Below are 18,396 nucleotides of genomic sequence, written 5' to 3'. Positions count from 1 at the left end.
ATGTTGCAAGATAACATCTTGGAGACACGGTATTGCGGCAGATGCATGCATTCTTTAACCAGACGACTGGTTTATTTTAATGATGTTGCCTCGTTCTTGCTACTCTATGCTGTGCTGCCTTTTCCTTGTCATTCAAGGATTTCTTTGGCAATGTTCCGAGCATAAGGACATAATGTCAGTCGGCATGGACTTTTGCACCAAGTTCATGGCCTCCCAAGATATTCGGATAAGCTTGGGAAGAAGACTCGTCGAGGAAGCATTTGATTGTTTGCAAGAAAACCTGTATATTTTCCGAGGGAACTTACAATCTGAAATGCTTCCTAAATGCTTGGATGTTGGGTTCCTAAGTCAAGTTGAATTTGATATATTAAGTAATGATAGTAGGATCATTCTTAAATATTTGCCAAATGAGGCCATTGAACTCTCCATATTTGATGACCGAATTTGATCCACTATCATCAAACCAATATATTATGTGAATAAATGTGAGTCATGCTATTAAATTAGTATTTTAGTATTTTAATTATTAGTCATAATTAATTTTTTTTGTATAACAACTACTTTCCGATATAGCAAGACAACAAAACACTTCCTAAATAAAATAAAATAAATTTTATTCAAAAAAAGAAAGAAAAAGAGGAATAATTATATACCTTTCGGAATTCAAAGCCATTCAACTCTCAGTGGTACCCCTCGATCACTATCAGGTTGAAGGAACAAAGACTTTCTGAAGCTAGTTATTTTCCTTTGCAACTGCTTCTCTCCAGACTTTCTTGTGGTGCAAGTAGAATTCAAGTCACACCTAACATTGCATGCATGACACACAGACAAGACAGCATTTGTTTTAGTCAACTTGGAATTCATATATATGAATTCTAGCAGAGATATATATATATATATCTTCACATCATCTCTCTGGATAAACATTACTGGAGTTACAAAATACTTCAAAAAATAATAGTGCCTTGTCTGAGACTTATCAAAGGCCAAGTAAATTCCTGGCCAGTCACAGGTTGCTACAGACTAATCAGCAGATCATGCACCATATTTTTAAAGGAAGAAATGAGAATTCAAGAAGAGACAACTTCCAGTAGAACCCACAGGAATCCAGAGTGAGATATGACAGATTATGATTTCGGTTACATGAATCTATAGGTGCTTCACAACAAGTACAAACGCATGGTCTGCAGTCTTATCTTCTTTCTATGCAGATGAGCCAAAGCTGCAACCTTCTCTTAAATTTCTGGAGTTACAAAATAGCCATATATAATGCACACTTTCCAGAGTCCCAAGTAAATTCCTTGCCAATCACTGACCAAGCAGCATCACATACCTTTTTTTTTTTTGCTTTAGGAGGAAATCAGAGGTACAAGACGACACAACTACAGTAAGATTTGACAGATGCAAAAGCTGCAGCTTTATGATTTCATTTACATGGATCTACAGGTGCCTCATCGCAAGTACAACACACATGGTCAGCAATGCTGAGAGTATCTTTCTGCCACTGTAAGTAAGCCAAAGCTGCAACCTTTTGAATGTTCCGCTCATGCTTCATCCATCTTTCAAGCCTTCACTATTCCTCTGACCTCAGTTCCTACTGCTTGTTCTTCCTGGTTTAGAAGCAGAGCAAGAGATAAAACAGTCCACAACTCACGAGAGGAATCCGTCATGATCGAAGCCAAAGACATCCTCAAAATAAAGGTCTTCCAAGAAGCCAGATGTGGCAGTCATCACCGCAGGCTTTTCCGCAGCTGGTATCACAAAATAGTCCGGCGATGAACACGCAGTGGTCAGATTGCTCAACCCCTCTTCGTCACTTTCTTGCTTACGAGAGGTAAATGGTGAAGCAGGCACTTGAGCTTCTTTTTCGGCCCGGTGCCTGCTTGCTCCAAAGCTAAGCAGGCAGGTGTTGTTGACGTCCGAGGTTGAGAAAAGCTGAGGCGCCATGGCTGGATCTCTGCAGGTGTGCTCCCCCAGGTAAGTTATCAGGTAAGTAGAAGGATCCTCCTCCGAACGCTGCACCTGTCTCACTGCCATGCAACCCTGATCGAACTTGTGGGTGCATCTGAAGTAGCTCCTGCAACACCATTTCCATCTTGAACTCATCAAATACTTCCGCAGAACACTTCCTTTTGTTGTATGTGATGTGGAGGAAATATATATACCTTGGATTTTTAGAGCTTTGGATCTCTTTCTGCCCATATTTTCTCCATGTCTGACCATCGTTCAGTGTCTTGGATCCCACGATCTTAGATGGTAGATGTGATCTGCCGTCAGACAAGAAAAGGCTAAGATCATAACTCAACTAGAACTATAAGAACTTCATACATGGCTGGCTGAATCCACAGAAAAGATTACTCATGTGGAAGGTCAACAGAAATACATTGAGTCTCGGTGACTCAGGAAACCGTATTGTTCTCATCAAGCATGTCACCGAAACTACTCGAACAAAGAAACCTCAGAAGTTGTGATCACCTTCTCCGGCAACCTCCTCGGCGATCTGTCGCTGGGTAGTTCTTCCTCTTCTTGGTTGATATCTGATGATGATGATGAGGAGGAGGAGGAGAGAGAAGTCCAGCGTCGAGACGCTGACCGCCCTCCACCGTCTCCATGGACTCCAACACATCGAAGACCCGAGAGATCGAGCTGGTGAGCTCCGCAAAGACGACTCCCACCGTGGAATCTCCGGCAATTTCTTCCCGTAGCAGGACACCGAGCTGCACGGCGGACTTGCGAATCCTCGACATCACCTCGACCACCGTACGGTCGCTGGCCAACAGCTTCCGATCCATGAATCTTCTTCCTCTCTTGGTATAGTCTTCTCTGGCTTCCGAGGCTGTGATATATAGTTGCATCGGGAGCGGGGATAATATGGGGACTTTGCTCGCATGGAGAACATGCATCGAAGGTAGCAACGTGGTAGAGGACAAAAGATGTGTACTGTGGTCATGTAGGTGACGGAATGTGGCCGACGTCAGTGCCTCTACTGCACGCGCATTGGCTCTCCTCTATACTTTGTGGCACAAGGAAGCCAAAGCTTAAAGATAAGTGCAAGTTGGAGATGGTTAGGACATGCGGGGGTGGAAGAGAGAGGTTAATTAAGGTAATGCTTAGGGAAGTGGCTAATTAACCAAGGTTAGAATAGAAGTTAAATGTGGCACATGTGATGCATTAATGTGTATCCCCATCAATCCAAGTTGGTAACATTAAGCTAATGCAGCCAATAATTGCTCACCAAGTGAGAGTTCTTTGTTCATGATGATAGGGAGGATCTCCCACCTTGAGAAATTATTTGGGTCAATTTCCTTTGATGCTATATGAAATATGCAAGAATATTAACTTTATGAATCCCTAAATAAAAAAAAGAAATTAACACATAAATTGTCCACCTAACTATCTATATATATTTTTGAATTATCAAGAAAATAGAAGTAGGTTTTTTCTCAAAAGGAAATTTGTCTGATAATCATCAACCATTTATAAATAATAATTAGTATGTAATATTACAACAATATAACTATTGTCCCGATAACAAGTTTCATTATTATTATTTTTTATATAAAGGAAATGGCAACCTGATACACAAAATTTCACTCTGTCAATACACACTCTTTTATTTTTACAATCTGAAAAATTATTTCTATGATAGCAACCTTTGACAATTTTTCGTAACTTAGAAAAAGTACAAAGAAAATAAAAAGGGTGGCTTAGATATGAGATCTTGGTTAGGTATCTTGGGATCCAAATGTATATCTTATACCTTAGATTCATTAGAAAAATGCCCACCACATCAGCATGTATATATTTTAAACCTTCTTAGTTTGGAAATTGCTATGGATGGGGCCAATTGGATAAAGAAAAGTGACACTGACATTGTAGGGTGTGTTAGATGTGGCTTCCACTTTTATTTTAGCTCACTATATGTGATCTCCACCAGTACATTGAGACCCAAGTAAACCATGCTGCCAAGCAACCCCATCATCATCACATGGTTGGAGCTCTATCTTTGCAGCAAGTTGGGGGCTTCTAATGATCTGTCATTAGGAAACAACAGTAGAGCATTAGTTGTCCAATTTCTTAAGCAATAAAGTAATCCAAGTTGGAGAGTGCATTGAGAGATGCTGCAATTCGTGTGCTTGGGCTCTTGGAATCTCATATGTATATATATATATATATATATTCACATATATTAGCTTGATTTGTAGATCTAATGATTTAGGCTCAGAGGAGGCCTATGAATAACAAATGTTTTTAATTCTTGTGAGCATGTGCTTAATCTTTATTCAATATGTGATACTTCTCCCTAAGTAGTATCAAAACTAACTAAATAGCTCAATATGTTACAGTAAGATTATTTATTTATTTATAATTTGAATTATGAAAAGGATGTGTAGGAATAAGATTGTATACATCAAACTGAATAGTTTCCCTCCAAAAGATGACCAGAGTTTTTATATTGACATAAACATATTGTTGTTTAGTTACCTAAATAGTTATATTCTGGGCTTGCTTTGTTAGGGGTCATTAGCATGAATTCTACATTGTTATATCATCATCATCATCTATTTTTCATATATTAGTCATTTATTTCATCTCATCTTTGATGATGGATGATTAATAAAATAAAAATGAAGTTACAAAGAAGCAATCTTATTTTTCTTTCACAAGTATCGCAACTTGGATGGCATGGTGGTAGGTAGTAGGGTTGAAAGTTGGCAATCTTTACTCATACCTTAACGCGTGAATCAAAACATCCACTTGCATCCTTTGGCAACACCTAATAAAACCTGTTCTAACCTTATCAAAAATCTAAATGTGGGTCGATATATCATGGTCATAAAGTCAAAGTTAAGTAAATGCATTAGCTGACTTAACAACAACAACAACAACAACAATAATGGATGATAAAACAATGATAAGAGATAATTAGCTAAAGAAAATCTTAAGTAAAATATCTTCGAACAGCTTAAAAAGGACTTTTTAGAACATTCATCCGAAACTATTCTTTCTTGTTAAACTACTCGACAATAACAACAAATCATTAATGTTCAAACTATTTATGATTTGACCACATAGATCCTTTTTTATCATCAAACTCTTTGTAAAGAAATATTCTTTCATATATATATATATATATATATATATATATATATAGAAAACACTCAAATAATTATTAATGATTTCTAATAAGATTTTCATAATTTATTTTTCTCTCTTTACGCTACTAATATTAATAATCTCGATTCTAACCATAACACAACATGTATATAAGTCTTATTCAGCTACAGTGCTATCATACCAAGAATTGGAACTTAAGTCTTGTATTAATCACAATGTTGAGTACCTTCCTTTTCTAGTTTGTTAAAGACATTAATGATGATGATGATGATGATGATGATGATGATTCTTTCAACTTGAAGTAAAAAAATTCTAACATAGTAGATTTTTAACATAGTTGAAAAATCTAACATTCTTAACATAGTAAAAAAAATCTAACATTATTAATTGGAAAAAATCTAACATAGTAGATTACCTAACATAGAGTTGAGAGTTTTTCTTAATTCTTAATTATAATCTTAATAATATGCTTCCCTAAAAAAATCTAAGAGTGGTAGAAAAATCTTGTATAGCCAAATAAATTCAGGGCTTGTAAGATCAAGTTTTGGATTTTTTTTTTCTAATACAATTTATTGAATACTAACATTTAGTTTGGATTTCAAATAAGTTGGATCTAATTTTGACTTGTAGTTCACTGAACATATCATTATCTTTAATTAATTTAGATTTTTTTAATCAATTGAGGCTGAAATTCAATATCTGTTTATTGGACATGTCACATCACCTATCAAAGATGATGAAAATTTTACTAGATATTATACAAACATGTACTGCCTAAGCATCATAAACATCTTGCCAAACATATTTCCATTGAGTTCTTTTTAGAAAATAAGGTATATGATATGAGCATCTTCTGAGTTGAAGTGAGACAAAGGTCATTTCTATTGTCAAAGTTGTGATTAATTAATGATAAGTTATCTTCATAATATAATGGTACTTGGAAAGTAGACTATCATATTGCTATTAGAAGGAGAATCCTTGAGATTATATTAAAGGAAAATCACTCCAAAACTATGCATAGTAAGTCATACTAGAATATATGGGTGAAGAAAACCTTCTCATAATCTTGGGTCTTCTACCTTTCTCCTATAAAAATATCTAGATTGATCACATATCTAAACCATCAATGATAAGTCTTCATCGATCATAGGTTCTCTTTTTATCTTTCTCAACTAAGTGATCGACCCAAGTCATAATTTATGTCGAGGCCTATTTTAACCTCACCCAATAAGTTTGAGCCTTGATCAAGATAATGTAGACCATTATTCTTTTCTCCCATGGTTACAAAGGTGACAACAACACACAATTAAGCTTCTTATCAATGATTCCTCAATAAGAGCCAATTTTGAACGCTATAAGGAACTCTTGGTCGATCCTTCCACCAACTAATCCAATGTCAAAAGTCTCTTCCAAGATAGGCCTATCTAATTCGATCCTTAAGTTCCACTACTTGATTGAGATGCCTCATATGAATAATTATAAGAAATTGGCAAGCATCATAATAATAATATAAGATGCAAGATTTGACGAGAGAAATATGCTCCCTCCAATTTTTTTTTCTATCCAATATGAAGACTTTTGATACAAATGCTAATTTTACAAAGCATATGGTTGTATTCTAGACACAAACAAGCTTATATACCACCTCTGACATCCTTATGACATCCGTTAGGTTTTTCCAACCACTCTTTAAACTCAGGAATGGTAGTAATTGTTGAAAGAATGTAATCTTTACTTGATCGATAGTCAATGCCTGAAGTACTCTGCAATAACATTGGTGATTGTTTGACAACTAAGAGGATGAACGACAAGTCTAACTATATTTTGAGATTTGCCAAGTAGTCAATTCATGTTTATTTTTTATAATCAAAATATTCATTAATGACCCACGGCTATTATGATTTTTTGGTTGATATCCAAGAAATCTTTTATGATATTTGTCAACCTTATTTTAGTACAAAAGAAGGACAAATCACTAAGACTAAGCTGCATCAAAGTGAGCAACCTTTTTATTGTCTCAAGATGGTTGCTCCCTTAAGTCAATCACATTGTTGAAGATTATCATTTCTTCAAGTATGATCATTATTTAAGTTGATTGCATTATTGAGATAACAATAGGTAGAAAGACAACCACTTTCTAAGTTTATCGCATCATCTGTGTTGGGAGTGGCCCCTAAGTTGGTCTTATTATCAAGCTAATCACTATTAAAATTGTCATATGTTAAGGCAACCGCTTCGTTCGAGTGTCAAAATGAATACTTGTGGGTTTTAGATACCAATAAATATATACTAATTTGATCATTAGAGAGGTTTTACTAGGCAAATCCTAACAACTTTTACAGGAAGTAAAATATGAGATACAAATATCTGGGACATGAGATTGAAATATGATCATCATTTAAAAAAAAAAAATTCATTATATGAGTTCTAGATACTTTTAAGTCCGTCTTTTTTTCTGGTTGTGATAATACTTAAAAAAAAAAAAGAGTCAAGTTAGACAATTTTGTTGAGTTGAATTGATGATCAATTTTTTTTGGGAAACGTGGGGAGGCACCATATGCATAGGGAAAAATAGAAAATAAAATTGGTTTCCTAAAAGAACTATATAGAAACGTCAAGCGACGATTAAGAGCAAAAACTTAACAAACTGAAAAATCTACGTAAAATTCATGAGACGTTATCACTTAAATGAGATTGTATATCCCCATAAAATGTAGATCCAAGTTCTTAGATGAAGAAGGTCAAATGTTCTCCTTTTTAGCGACGATCCACATGATAGATGATGCGACGATGCACCTCCCTTTGCAGCATAAGTCATTGTAGCTTTCGCACACCATCTCACAGTAGCAAACAAAGAAGGGTCGACTACTTTTTTGCTATCCTTATAAACTACCAAAGAGCTATCAACTGAGAAGGAGAGGGAAGGAGGAGAATAAGAGGAGGCGGCCAAAAGAGGTCTAGCTCATGACCCTTTGGTCCCTCTCCTATTTATAGAAGTCTCTGTCAACTTAACCCTAATGGATCTTGTCATAATGAATACTAGATCTCTATCCAATTACCCTAAGCCTATTAGATTAATGAATCTCTATCCAATAATTACTATTTACTCTTATTGGCTCTCACCCAAAAGCTCTAATAAAATATGGGCTTATCAGATATCCAATAAAACAAAGAATTATCATATATCTCATATGTAATCCTCTACTTGTCGTGATATCTATCATATATATGTGACCCTTTAGGTCCAATACCGAGTTGATCGTGAGTTGTACTTGTTAGAACTCCTTTTAATTCAGCGAATTATTATCCCATGATAATTTACTCAACTCATCAATTATGTATAGGGAAATCTAGGGTGATATTATATGCGTAGCGAAAGAATAGAAAATAAAATTCTCTAAATTTCCTGTATAAAATAATATTTCATTATCGTGCAAAGATTGGTGCACAAAAACCCATAAAACCAAAAATCTACACGTACAAAGGAGATTGTGTTATCGAGGGAGATTGTATATCCCTGAATTTCTATAGATCTGTGGAAGGGGATAAACAAGGTCAACTGTCATCTCTAGCAATGGTCTACACGGTAGAGGCTACGAAGCCGCTCCTCAAATTGCTATACAATCCTCCTCGTAGTGTACACAATGCAATCAAGAAGGGGCTACCCCTTCTTGTTATCCACATATCCTAAATATGAGCTACAGGTTGAGAAGGAGAGAGAGAGAGAAGAATAAGATTTGATAGCCAAAACAATTAGCCCAAGGCCCTATCAACTTAATTCTAATTGATCCTACTATATTGGGTATTGAATCTTCATCCAACTACCCAAGCCTCTTAAATTAGTGGGTCTCTACCCAATAATCTCTAATTAGCTTTTATTAGATCTCATCCGTAAAATCCAATAACTCAAGGGCTTATTGGATATCTAATAAGACAAGGGTTCTAGCGAATATCTTAAGGAAGATCATATATCCCCATAAAAAGTAGATCAAAGTCCTTAGATGAAGAATGTCAAATGTTTGTTATATGAGTTCTAGATACCTAAATATGTCTTCTTTTCTAGTTATGATAATACTTAAAAAAAATTGATAATTTTGTTGAGTTGAATTGATGACCAAATTATTGGGAAACGTGAGGAGACACTATATGCATAAGGAAAAATAGAAAATAAATTGGTTTTTAAAAAATGATATAGGAACGTTATGCGATTGATTGGGAATAAAAACTTAATAAACTGAAAAACTCACGTAAAATTTATGAGACGTTCTCACTTAAGGGAGATCATATATCCCCATAAAACAAATATCCAAGTCCTTGGATGAAGAAGATCAAATGTTATATTCTCTAACAGTGATCCACATGGTAAATGATACAATGATTGTCAATCATAGATGCCCAACAAGCCAATCACGTGAGTGATGACATGTGTGACTTGACACGCAGTGCTTTTGATTATTATATTTTGGTATTTTATCACTATATATATATATATATATATATATATATATATATATATATATATATATATATATATATATATATATATGGGTGCAACTAGTCTCATAGCTGCTTATGTGGAGACACTAGGGATACAATACAAGTGCTCATTGGGGAATGAGTTCACCGATTGATCTGCTTACGAAATGCTGGATAGTTGATGATGCCTTATTGTTAGACAACGATTCCGTAGTCTCAGTGGTGTATTTGGTCCTTAGACTTGAGACACAAAGAATGTCCTATATGAGTGCTCCACTCTTTGATACCATACTTATATGTTTGGATATCCCAAATCTAGCACAATCGGTCTTCGGGAGTGATAGTCAACCTTACGAGGGCTATTGAGTGTTGATAGAGGATTATCCACTCTCGGTATCATAAGAAGAATATCCCATGTATTTTTGCTCAGACAAATCCCTAGCTAGGGTCATTCGGATTGAGAGAGAAAGAGTTCTATAAGAAAATCTGATTAGAGCGAGACTCGAGCAAAAACTGTATGGGTCTGATAGCACCATGCCCGGTATATGATCTCTAAGACATTAGATGGATGAGATACTATAGGTACATGGTAATTGAGGACAGACATGTCTAATGGATTGGATTCACTTGTATCATTTGAGGACTACGACGTAGTGGCCTAGTACGTTCGTAGTCGATTAGTCAAGTGAATTATTATGAAGATAATAATTCATTGAGCTAGAAGGAGTCCTAACATGTATGACTCACGGCCAGCTCGATATTGGGCCTAGAGAGTTACACACATATGGTAGGCGTTACTATGAGTAGAGGTTCAGATATGAGATATCCGCTGGAGCCCCTATCTTATTGGATATCCAATAAGCCCATAAGTTATTGGATCCTATGGATGAGATCAAATAAGAGCCTATAAGAGATTATTGGATAGAGATCCACTAATCTAAGAGGCTTGGATAGTTGAATAGAGATCCAATACCCAATATGGGAGAATCCATTAGAATTAAGTTGTTAGAGGACCTCTATAAATAGGAGGGATTCAATGGTTCATAGGCTAGAGCCTTTTGCTTGCCTCTCTTATTCTCCTCCCCCTCTCCACCTCAAAGCAAGCCTAAAGTTTTGAGCATCGTTGTAGCCCTACTGTGTGGATCACCGCTAGAGAGAAGGGCGCTTGACCTCCTTCACCCTCTTCTAGAGATCTACATGGATTCAAGGATATACGATCTCCCTAGGTAATACAATCTATTCTATACATAGTTTTAAGTTTCGTGGATTTTTACGCATTAATCTTCACACGATGACTAACAAATCTTTAGGGAATTAGGGATTTTGTTTTCTGTTCTTCTGTTGCATATGTGATGTCACCCCCAAGATTTTCCAATAATGATGCACCTCCCTTTGTAGCATAAGTCCTCGCGGGTTTCGCACACCACCTCACAGTAGCAAACAAGGAAGGGTCGACCCCTTATTTGCTATCCTTATGAATCACCAAAGTATCACGGACTTAGTTGGTTTTGCTTAAGTCGTGCGACACCCTTGCATGTCCGTCCGCAAAAGTCAATCTCTCCGAAACCTCCCATGGTCCCTTAGGACCTATAAAAGAGAAAATGGGTTAGAGAAAGCGTCTCACTCGGGATCCACAAGCAAACACTTCATAACCAATGCAAATTATAAATAAATTTTATAAGCTCTAAATGGTTGCACAATAAAGGATCAAAATGGTCCACTACAAACCGAATATATCTCATAAGTATCCACATGACATAACCTTTATTTACAAGCCTAAAACTACCACCAAACTCAACTAAAATGAAGCTATTAAGCCTTCGACCGTCCCTCTATATGTTGTGTAAAGCATGAACATACCAAAAGATATGGACATACACAAGTATTACATCAAACATCTTGTTTATAAGTTTATCCATGATAAAAAGATTATCAGTTGAGGAGGAGAGGGAGGGAGAAGAATAGGAGGATGTGGCCAAAATGGGTCTAGCCCATGATCCTTTGGTCCCTCTCATATAAAAGGTCCTTGTTAACTTAACCTTAAAGGATCATACCCTAGTGGATACTAGATCTCTATCTAATTGCCCTAAGCCTCTTGGATTAATGGATCTCTATCCAATAATTACTATTTGCTCTTATTGGGTCTCACCCAAAAGATCCAATAAAATAGGGGCTTATTAGATATCCAATAAAACAGAAAATTATCGTATATCTCACATGCAATCCTCTACTTATCGTGATATATATTATATGTGTGTGACCCTTTAGGTCTAATACTGAGCTAGCCATGAGTTGTACTTGTAAGAACTTCTTCTGATTTAAAACTCCTTCTGATTTAGTGAATTATCATCCTATGATAATTTATTCAACTCATCAAATTATGTATAGGGAAATCTGTGGTGACATTATATACATACTGGAAAAACATAAAACAAAAATCTCAGAATTTTTCACAGAAAATAAGGTTTAATTATCGTGCAAAGATTGGTGCGCAAAAACCCACAAAACCAAAAAAACTATATGTACATGGGAGATTGTATTACCTAGGAAGATTGTATATCCCTGAATTCCTACAAATCTTTAAGAGAGGATGAAAGAGGTCAATTGTCCTCTTCTCTAGCGATAATCCATATGGTAGGGGATGCGAAGTCGCTTCTCAAATCGTTGTATAATCCTCCTCGCGGTGTGCACCACATAATCAAGAAGGGGCTACCCCTTCTTGTTATCCACACACCCCCAAATAGGGGTTACAAGTTGAGAATGGGAGAGAGAGAGAGAGAGAGAGAGAGATAGAGGAGAATAAGAGGTGGTAACAAAAAGAACCTAGCCCATGGCCCTTTTGTTTCATCCTATTTATAGAGACCCCCTATCAACTTAATCCTAATAGATTCTACTATATTGGATATTGGATCTTCATCCAACTACTCAAGCCCCTTAAATTAGTGGATCTTTACCCAATAATTTTTCATTGGCTCTTATTAGATCTCATCTATAGAATCCAATAACTCAAATGACTTATTGGATATCCAATAACTCAAATGACTTATTAGATATCCAATAACTCAAATGACTTATTGGATATCCAATAACTCAAATGACATATCGGATATCCAATAACTCAAAGGACATATCGGATATCCAATAAGATAAGGGCTCCAACAAATATCTCACATCCGAATCTCTACTCATTGTAACATCTATCATATGTGTGTGACCTTCTAGGCCCAATATCGAGCTGGTCATGAGTCATACCTATCAGAACTCCTTTTGACTTAGTGAATTATTATCTGCATAATAATTCACTCGACTCATCGATAAATGTACTAGGATACTATGCCACAGTCCCTAGATGATATAGAAAAATCTAATCTTTTGGACATATCTATCCTCAGTTATCATGTGGCTATAGTCCCTCATCTATATAATATTCCAAAGATCGTATACCGGACATGGTGCTGTCAGGCTTATATAATTTTTACTCGAGTCTCGTTCAAATTGGATTCTCCTATAGAACTCTTTTACTCTCAATTCGAATGACCCTTGTGAGAGATTTGTCCGAGCAAGAACATATGAGATATTCATCTCATGACACCGAGACCAGATGGTCCTTTATCGACACTCAATATCCCTTGTAAGCTTGGTTGTCACTCTCGATGATTAGTTGTGTTAGATTTACAACTTCCAGACCTATAAATCTGGTATCAAAGAGTTAAAGTTTTCATTCAGGACATCCTTGGTGTCTCAAGTCTAAGGATCGGATACACTACTAAGATGATGAAATCATTATATGATAATAAGACATCATCAACCATCCAGCATTCCGTGGTCGGATCAATTAGTGAACTCATTCCTCAATGAGCACTTACACTGTATCCTTAGTGTCTCCATATATGCAGCTATGAAGTCAGTCACCTTTGTTATATAGATGGATATACAGTACACTAATTTATCTGATTATCTCGGTGTCCCTTTGGAGTAATATGTGACCGAGATTATTTAGGGTTTGTATTTAAAGACGAATCAGTCTCATTATCGTGATCTAATCACGATCCGATTCTTATTATATAGATCCATCGACATCACTATATATATATATATATATATATATATATATATATATATATATATATATATATATATATATATATATATATATATATATATATAAAGTGATAAAATATCAAATAATATAATATGTAAAAAAAGTATATATCATGTCACACGTGTCATCACTCATGTGATTGGCTTGTAGGGCACCTATGACTAGCATTATGGATGTACTATGTCACTACGTCATAGTCCCTAGATGGTATAAGAGGATATAATCCATTAGACCTATCTGTCCTCAGTTACCATATATCTATAGTCCCTCATCCATCTAGTATCTTAGAGATTGTATAGTAGGTATAGTGCTATCAAACATATACGGAATCTACTCGTATTTTGCTCTAATCGGATTCTCCCAGGGCACTCCTCTCTCGATCCGAATGATCTTGGTTAAGGATTTGCTTAAGCAAGAATATACATGATATTCCTCTCATGATACTAAGAGTGAATGATCATTTATCAATACTCAATTGGTCTCGTAAGGTTGACTACCACTCTTGATGATCGATTGTGTCAGATCTAAAACTTCCAAACCTATAAGTATGGTATCAAAGAGTAGAGCACTCATATAGGACATCATTAGTGTTAAGTCTAAGAATCAAATACACAACTGTGATCATTGAATCGTTGTTTGACAATGAGATATCAGTAACCATCTAGTATTCGTAAGCGGATCATTCAATGAACTCATTCTCCAATGAGTACATACACTATATCCTTAGTGTCCCCACATAAGTAACTTTGAGATTAGTTGTCTCAATCATATTGGTGGATATATAGTACACCAATCTCTCTATTTATCTTGATGTCTCTATCGAGTAACATATGACTAGGAATATTTAGTGTCTATGTTTATAGACGAATTAGTCTCATTATCATGATCTATTTCTCATTGTATAGATCTAAGGACATTACAAAATATCAAGCATGTAATATAAAGTGAGAAAATACCATGATAACAATAATAACTAAAAAAACTATATAACATGTCGTGTCATCACTTACGTGATTAATTTATAAAACACATGTAACTAGCACAAATTTGATCTAAGAAAATTTATTCACACTTAAAACATGAGTAAATATGATCACTTTACCATATGTGATATATTTGTCTAAGATAAAAAGATATTTAAAGTATTATATACATCTCAAAACATTATCGTTATACATGATACGTCCACCCATAATATAAAAAAAAAACATCCGATGTGATCAAACCATCGACTATATGTGATGCATTCACCTCGAACAAAAAAAATCCAAAGTACGTTATACAATCAAAGCATTTTGTTTGAGTGTAATGCATCCATCCAAAATAAAGAAGCACCTATTATTTTTTATCAATCCAGATTTGGCACATGGTATTTAGTCAGCTACTCAAGTATGCTTTTCATTCCAAACTTATTAAACAAATGTTTTTCATACTTTGTCACTTATAGACATATTAACTTGATCATCGAGAATAATTATTGGACAAACGCCCGAAGTAATATTTTGTAAGAAGTGAGGTATGTAATTCATACTTCTTTCGCCCTCAAACAAAAGCGATATATATATATATATATATATATATATATATATATATGTATATATATATATGTATATATATATATGTATATATATATATGTATATATATATATGTATATATATATATGTATATATATATATGTGTATATATATATATGTATATATATATATGTGTATATATATATATGTATATATATATATGTATATATATATATGTATATATATATATGTATATATATATGTATATATATATATGTATATATATATATGTATATATATATATGTATGTATATATATATATGTATATATATATATATATGTATGTATGTATGTATATAATACATGAGATAGATGTTTTTCACTTAAGAATTAAGTTCCAAATAATCAATAATCTTTCCTCTTTTAGATGTGACAATACTTAAAAATCTAAAACCTGTGATACATTCATCTAAAATAAAAAAAAAAGTATCTATTATGTTTTGTCAATCTAAGTTTTGACATCTCGAATCAACACATATAGGTATGCCACATTAGCTACCAGATATGACAAGTAGCATATTGGATACCACATGAATTGAACATTTAAAGTAAATTTGATCTTCCAAGGAGTTTTACTAGATAAGCTCTTATCAATCTTTTGCAAGAAATAATATTTGAGATACGGACATCTACTGCCCCTCAAACACAAGTGAGATAGAGGAGGATACAAGTGTTTTTCACCTTCGTAAATATTTATCTCCCGTCTAAGTTATAAATAATCTTTTCTCTTTTGGATACGATGAAAAATGGGTTAGAATTTGACTATATCATATATTAATTTTAAATTGATTCTACAAAGTCTCGATTGAGATATTGGAGTTAATTTTTTTATTTTTATTAAAAATTATTCCATGATCAATTAGATTGGGTCATATTTAATTGGTTATGTATATGCACCTGTAACTATATCCTCAGCTCAGCCAATTGCTAATTAACATGCATTCACATAATTACATGTGCTTGTAATAACATACTTACCCATATAAATTTAAATATATGCACTATAATAACAATACATTGCATGTCGACGTATTATTTCTTCCTGAGTTCTATTATTACGTACCAACTTTTTTACTTTTGACACGAGACTGATATTAATATTAATAAAGGTAACATTGTCCTATAATCAAAACTTGATGCTACACACCAACTTGACAGAAAAAGATAAAGCATATTGATAAGTCTACCATGCCAATCCAAAATCAAAAACAGAAAATATTTTTTGAATATTTTTTTATTCAAGAAATATTTTACTGACAATGAGAAGAGATTTTCAGCTATATAAAAAGAAATCCTTCCGTAGTAGAATATATTTTCTCTCTCCTTCACTTTAAATATATATATATATATATATCTCTTTTCTATTGAGATTTTGTTGCAAATCGTTATTGATTAACTTGAGCACAAAAGGAACACAGGAGTTTTTTCGATAAAAATCTTTTTCTTACAAGAAAAAATACGAAGAGATCTATGTCACTCGTACCCTTTAAAGTTTGTGTTGCTAAATGAAAGACCATTAAGATTTAAAATTTGGATGAGGTTAGACTATTTTTCAAACTTAAATCAATAAAAATTATCAAATATGTTACCCCCAACTTAATATATATAGATATATAATAATTAATTAATTAAACAAATTAAGGGAAGATAGAAATAATGGTAAGATAAAAAGAGTTTATTGGTCTCTCTCTACTTCTTTCGTGAAGAGTCCAGGATAGATAGTTTTTCCGCGGAGGAGAACTAGTTTATCCATTATTGCTCGTAGCAAGAGACATTTATACAAAGTTGAAGACAATATCACATATGAATTAATAGGTTCATCGATTCATGTGGATGGTGATCTATCGGTGTTTCAATTCATCGGATCAATCTTATATGGATTCTAATACCGACGAAGGCTTTTCTTCTATACTTGGATTGAAGAGTAGGAGACCTGGGCGATGGGTGAGGGATGGATCTATCAATTATTTTGATTTGTTTATCTCACCCCAACCACTGATTTTTGACCTTTTCTGGAATGGATTTCTTTAAAAAAAATTGACTATTCATTAAAAAAAAAAGTCAATCATTTTCCTTTTTTATATATCCATTGAGAAAAAAAGATGTCGTATTGAGTGGACCAAATACGGGTTGCTTAGGACTTCCATAGATGTGAAAATATCTTAGTAGTAGTAGCTCGAGAGGTGGATAACCCATTGGTTGGAAAGCTTAAGGGATCAATGTCATAACTCGTCATATCCAACAGGAAGTATTCCGTGCTGAGCCACCCTCTGTGGCAAGAGCTTCGAAAGAGATATCCACTTCCTCAGTGTCTCTGATCGACCAACCAAAGCTAAAATGTTAGATGAGCTACGAGTTTACTTAAGAAGGTCTGGCTGAGGCAATGAAAGGACTCTTCAATAACTTTGACTCATAAGAGCAATATCTAGTAAGTCGATGAAAAAACACAGTCTTGTCTCAACTATAACTGTCCTCTATCAACAATCCACAAACGCTTGACACCCCAACACAACTAGAAAAGTGCAGCAGCGAGTTCTCTATTATAGATATTAGAATTAGCTTAGCTATTAGGAATTGCTGTGAGACTCTTAAGCTTCCAAGGGGAGGAGGAAGGGAAGGAGAGGAATCAGGTAATCTTTGACTATTTGGAAGGTCAGGGAATGAGATCAGTAGAAAGATAGTCTAGCAGGAGTAGAAAGGCTTAACTAGTCTAGCATTAATCTCGGATAGGGAAGGGAAATAAAGAAATATAGCACTAAACTATTTTCCATAGGTAGCAATCAATATTCATTGAAGTTGATAATGTTTTCGAAGGCCAACCTATATCATTTTTTTGGCACCTAATAATTGTTTTCGAACTCTCAATTCAAACAAAAGTAACAACAATTATATTTTTATGGCTTTATAGTGATTTCCTTCGTTCATAATGAATAGATATGAGCTACTAAGCAACAAAGAGAGAGAGAGAGAGAGAGAGATCCTATCTTTATCTCTCTCTCTCTCTCTCTTTAAAAACAAGGCAAGTCGGTATAGTATAGGAGAGCAAAACTAAGTAGGCCTCATAGTTTCCAATCCTCTTGGAAGACACTTTAGCCATTGAAGCACTTCACATAGAAGAAAAGCTA

At 34.5% G+C, this 18,396-nt stretch overlaps 1 protein-coding gene across 1 annotated transcript; it reads right to left on the bottom strand.

The window, feature by feature from the left end:
- Positions 1-1,297: 1,297 nt before the first annotated feature.
- LOC135648458 (transcription factor WRKY19-like) lies at positions 1,298-2,832 on the bottom strand. The gene is made up of 3 exons (XM_065166173.1): positions 2,476-2,832; positions 2,166-2,267; positions 1,298-2,077 (listed from the first exon to the last, which is right to left on the bottom strand). Exons 1-3 carry the CDS (start codon positions 2,790-2,792, stop codon positions 1,651-1,653), a joined length of 846 nt encoding a protein of 281 aa, XP_065022245.1. The 5' UTR covers positions 2,793-2,832; the 3' UTR covers positions 1,298-1,650.
- Positions 2,833-18,396: the final 15,564 nt, after the last annotated feature.

Source organism: Musa acuminata, chromosome BXJ3-9 (assembly GCF_036884655.1).
Source record: "Musa acuminata AAA Group cultivar baxijiao chromosome BXJ3-9, Cavendish_Baxijiao_AAA, whole genome shotgun sequence".
Classification (NCBI taxonomy): Eukaryota; Viridiplantae; Streptophyta; class Magnoliopsida; order Zingiberales; family Musaceae; genus Musa; species Musa acuminata.
This window is presented reverse-complemented; position numbering and strand designations above follow the sequence as displayed.

What these genes read in the sequence shown, in the direction of transcription:
- LOC135648458 (XM_065166173.1), bottom strand. Translation starts at nt 2,792, where the DNA reads ATGGATCGGAAGCTGTTGGCCAGCGACCGTACGGTGGTCGAGGTGATG. An exon ending in CGAGGAGGTTGCCGGAGAAG is followed by an intron (nt 2,268 to 2,475) that starts GTGATCACAACT and finishes GTCTGACGGCAG; the next exon opens with ATCACATCTACCATCTAAGA. An exon ending in CAAAGCTCTAAAAATCCAAG is followed by an intron (nt 2,078 to 2,165) that starts GTATATATATTT and finishes ATGGTGTTGCAG; the next exon opens with GAGCTACTTCAGATGCACCC.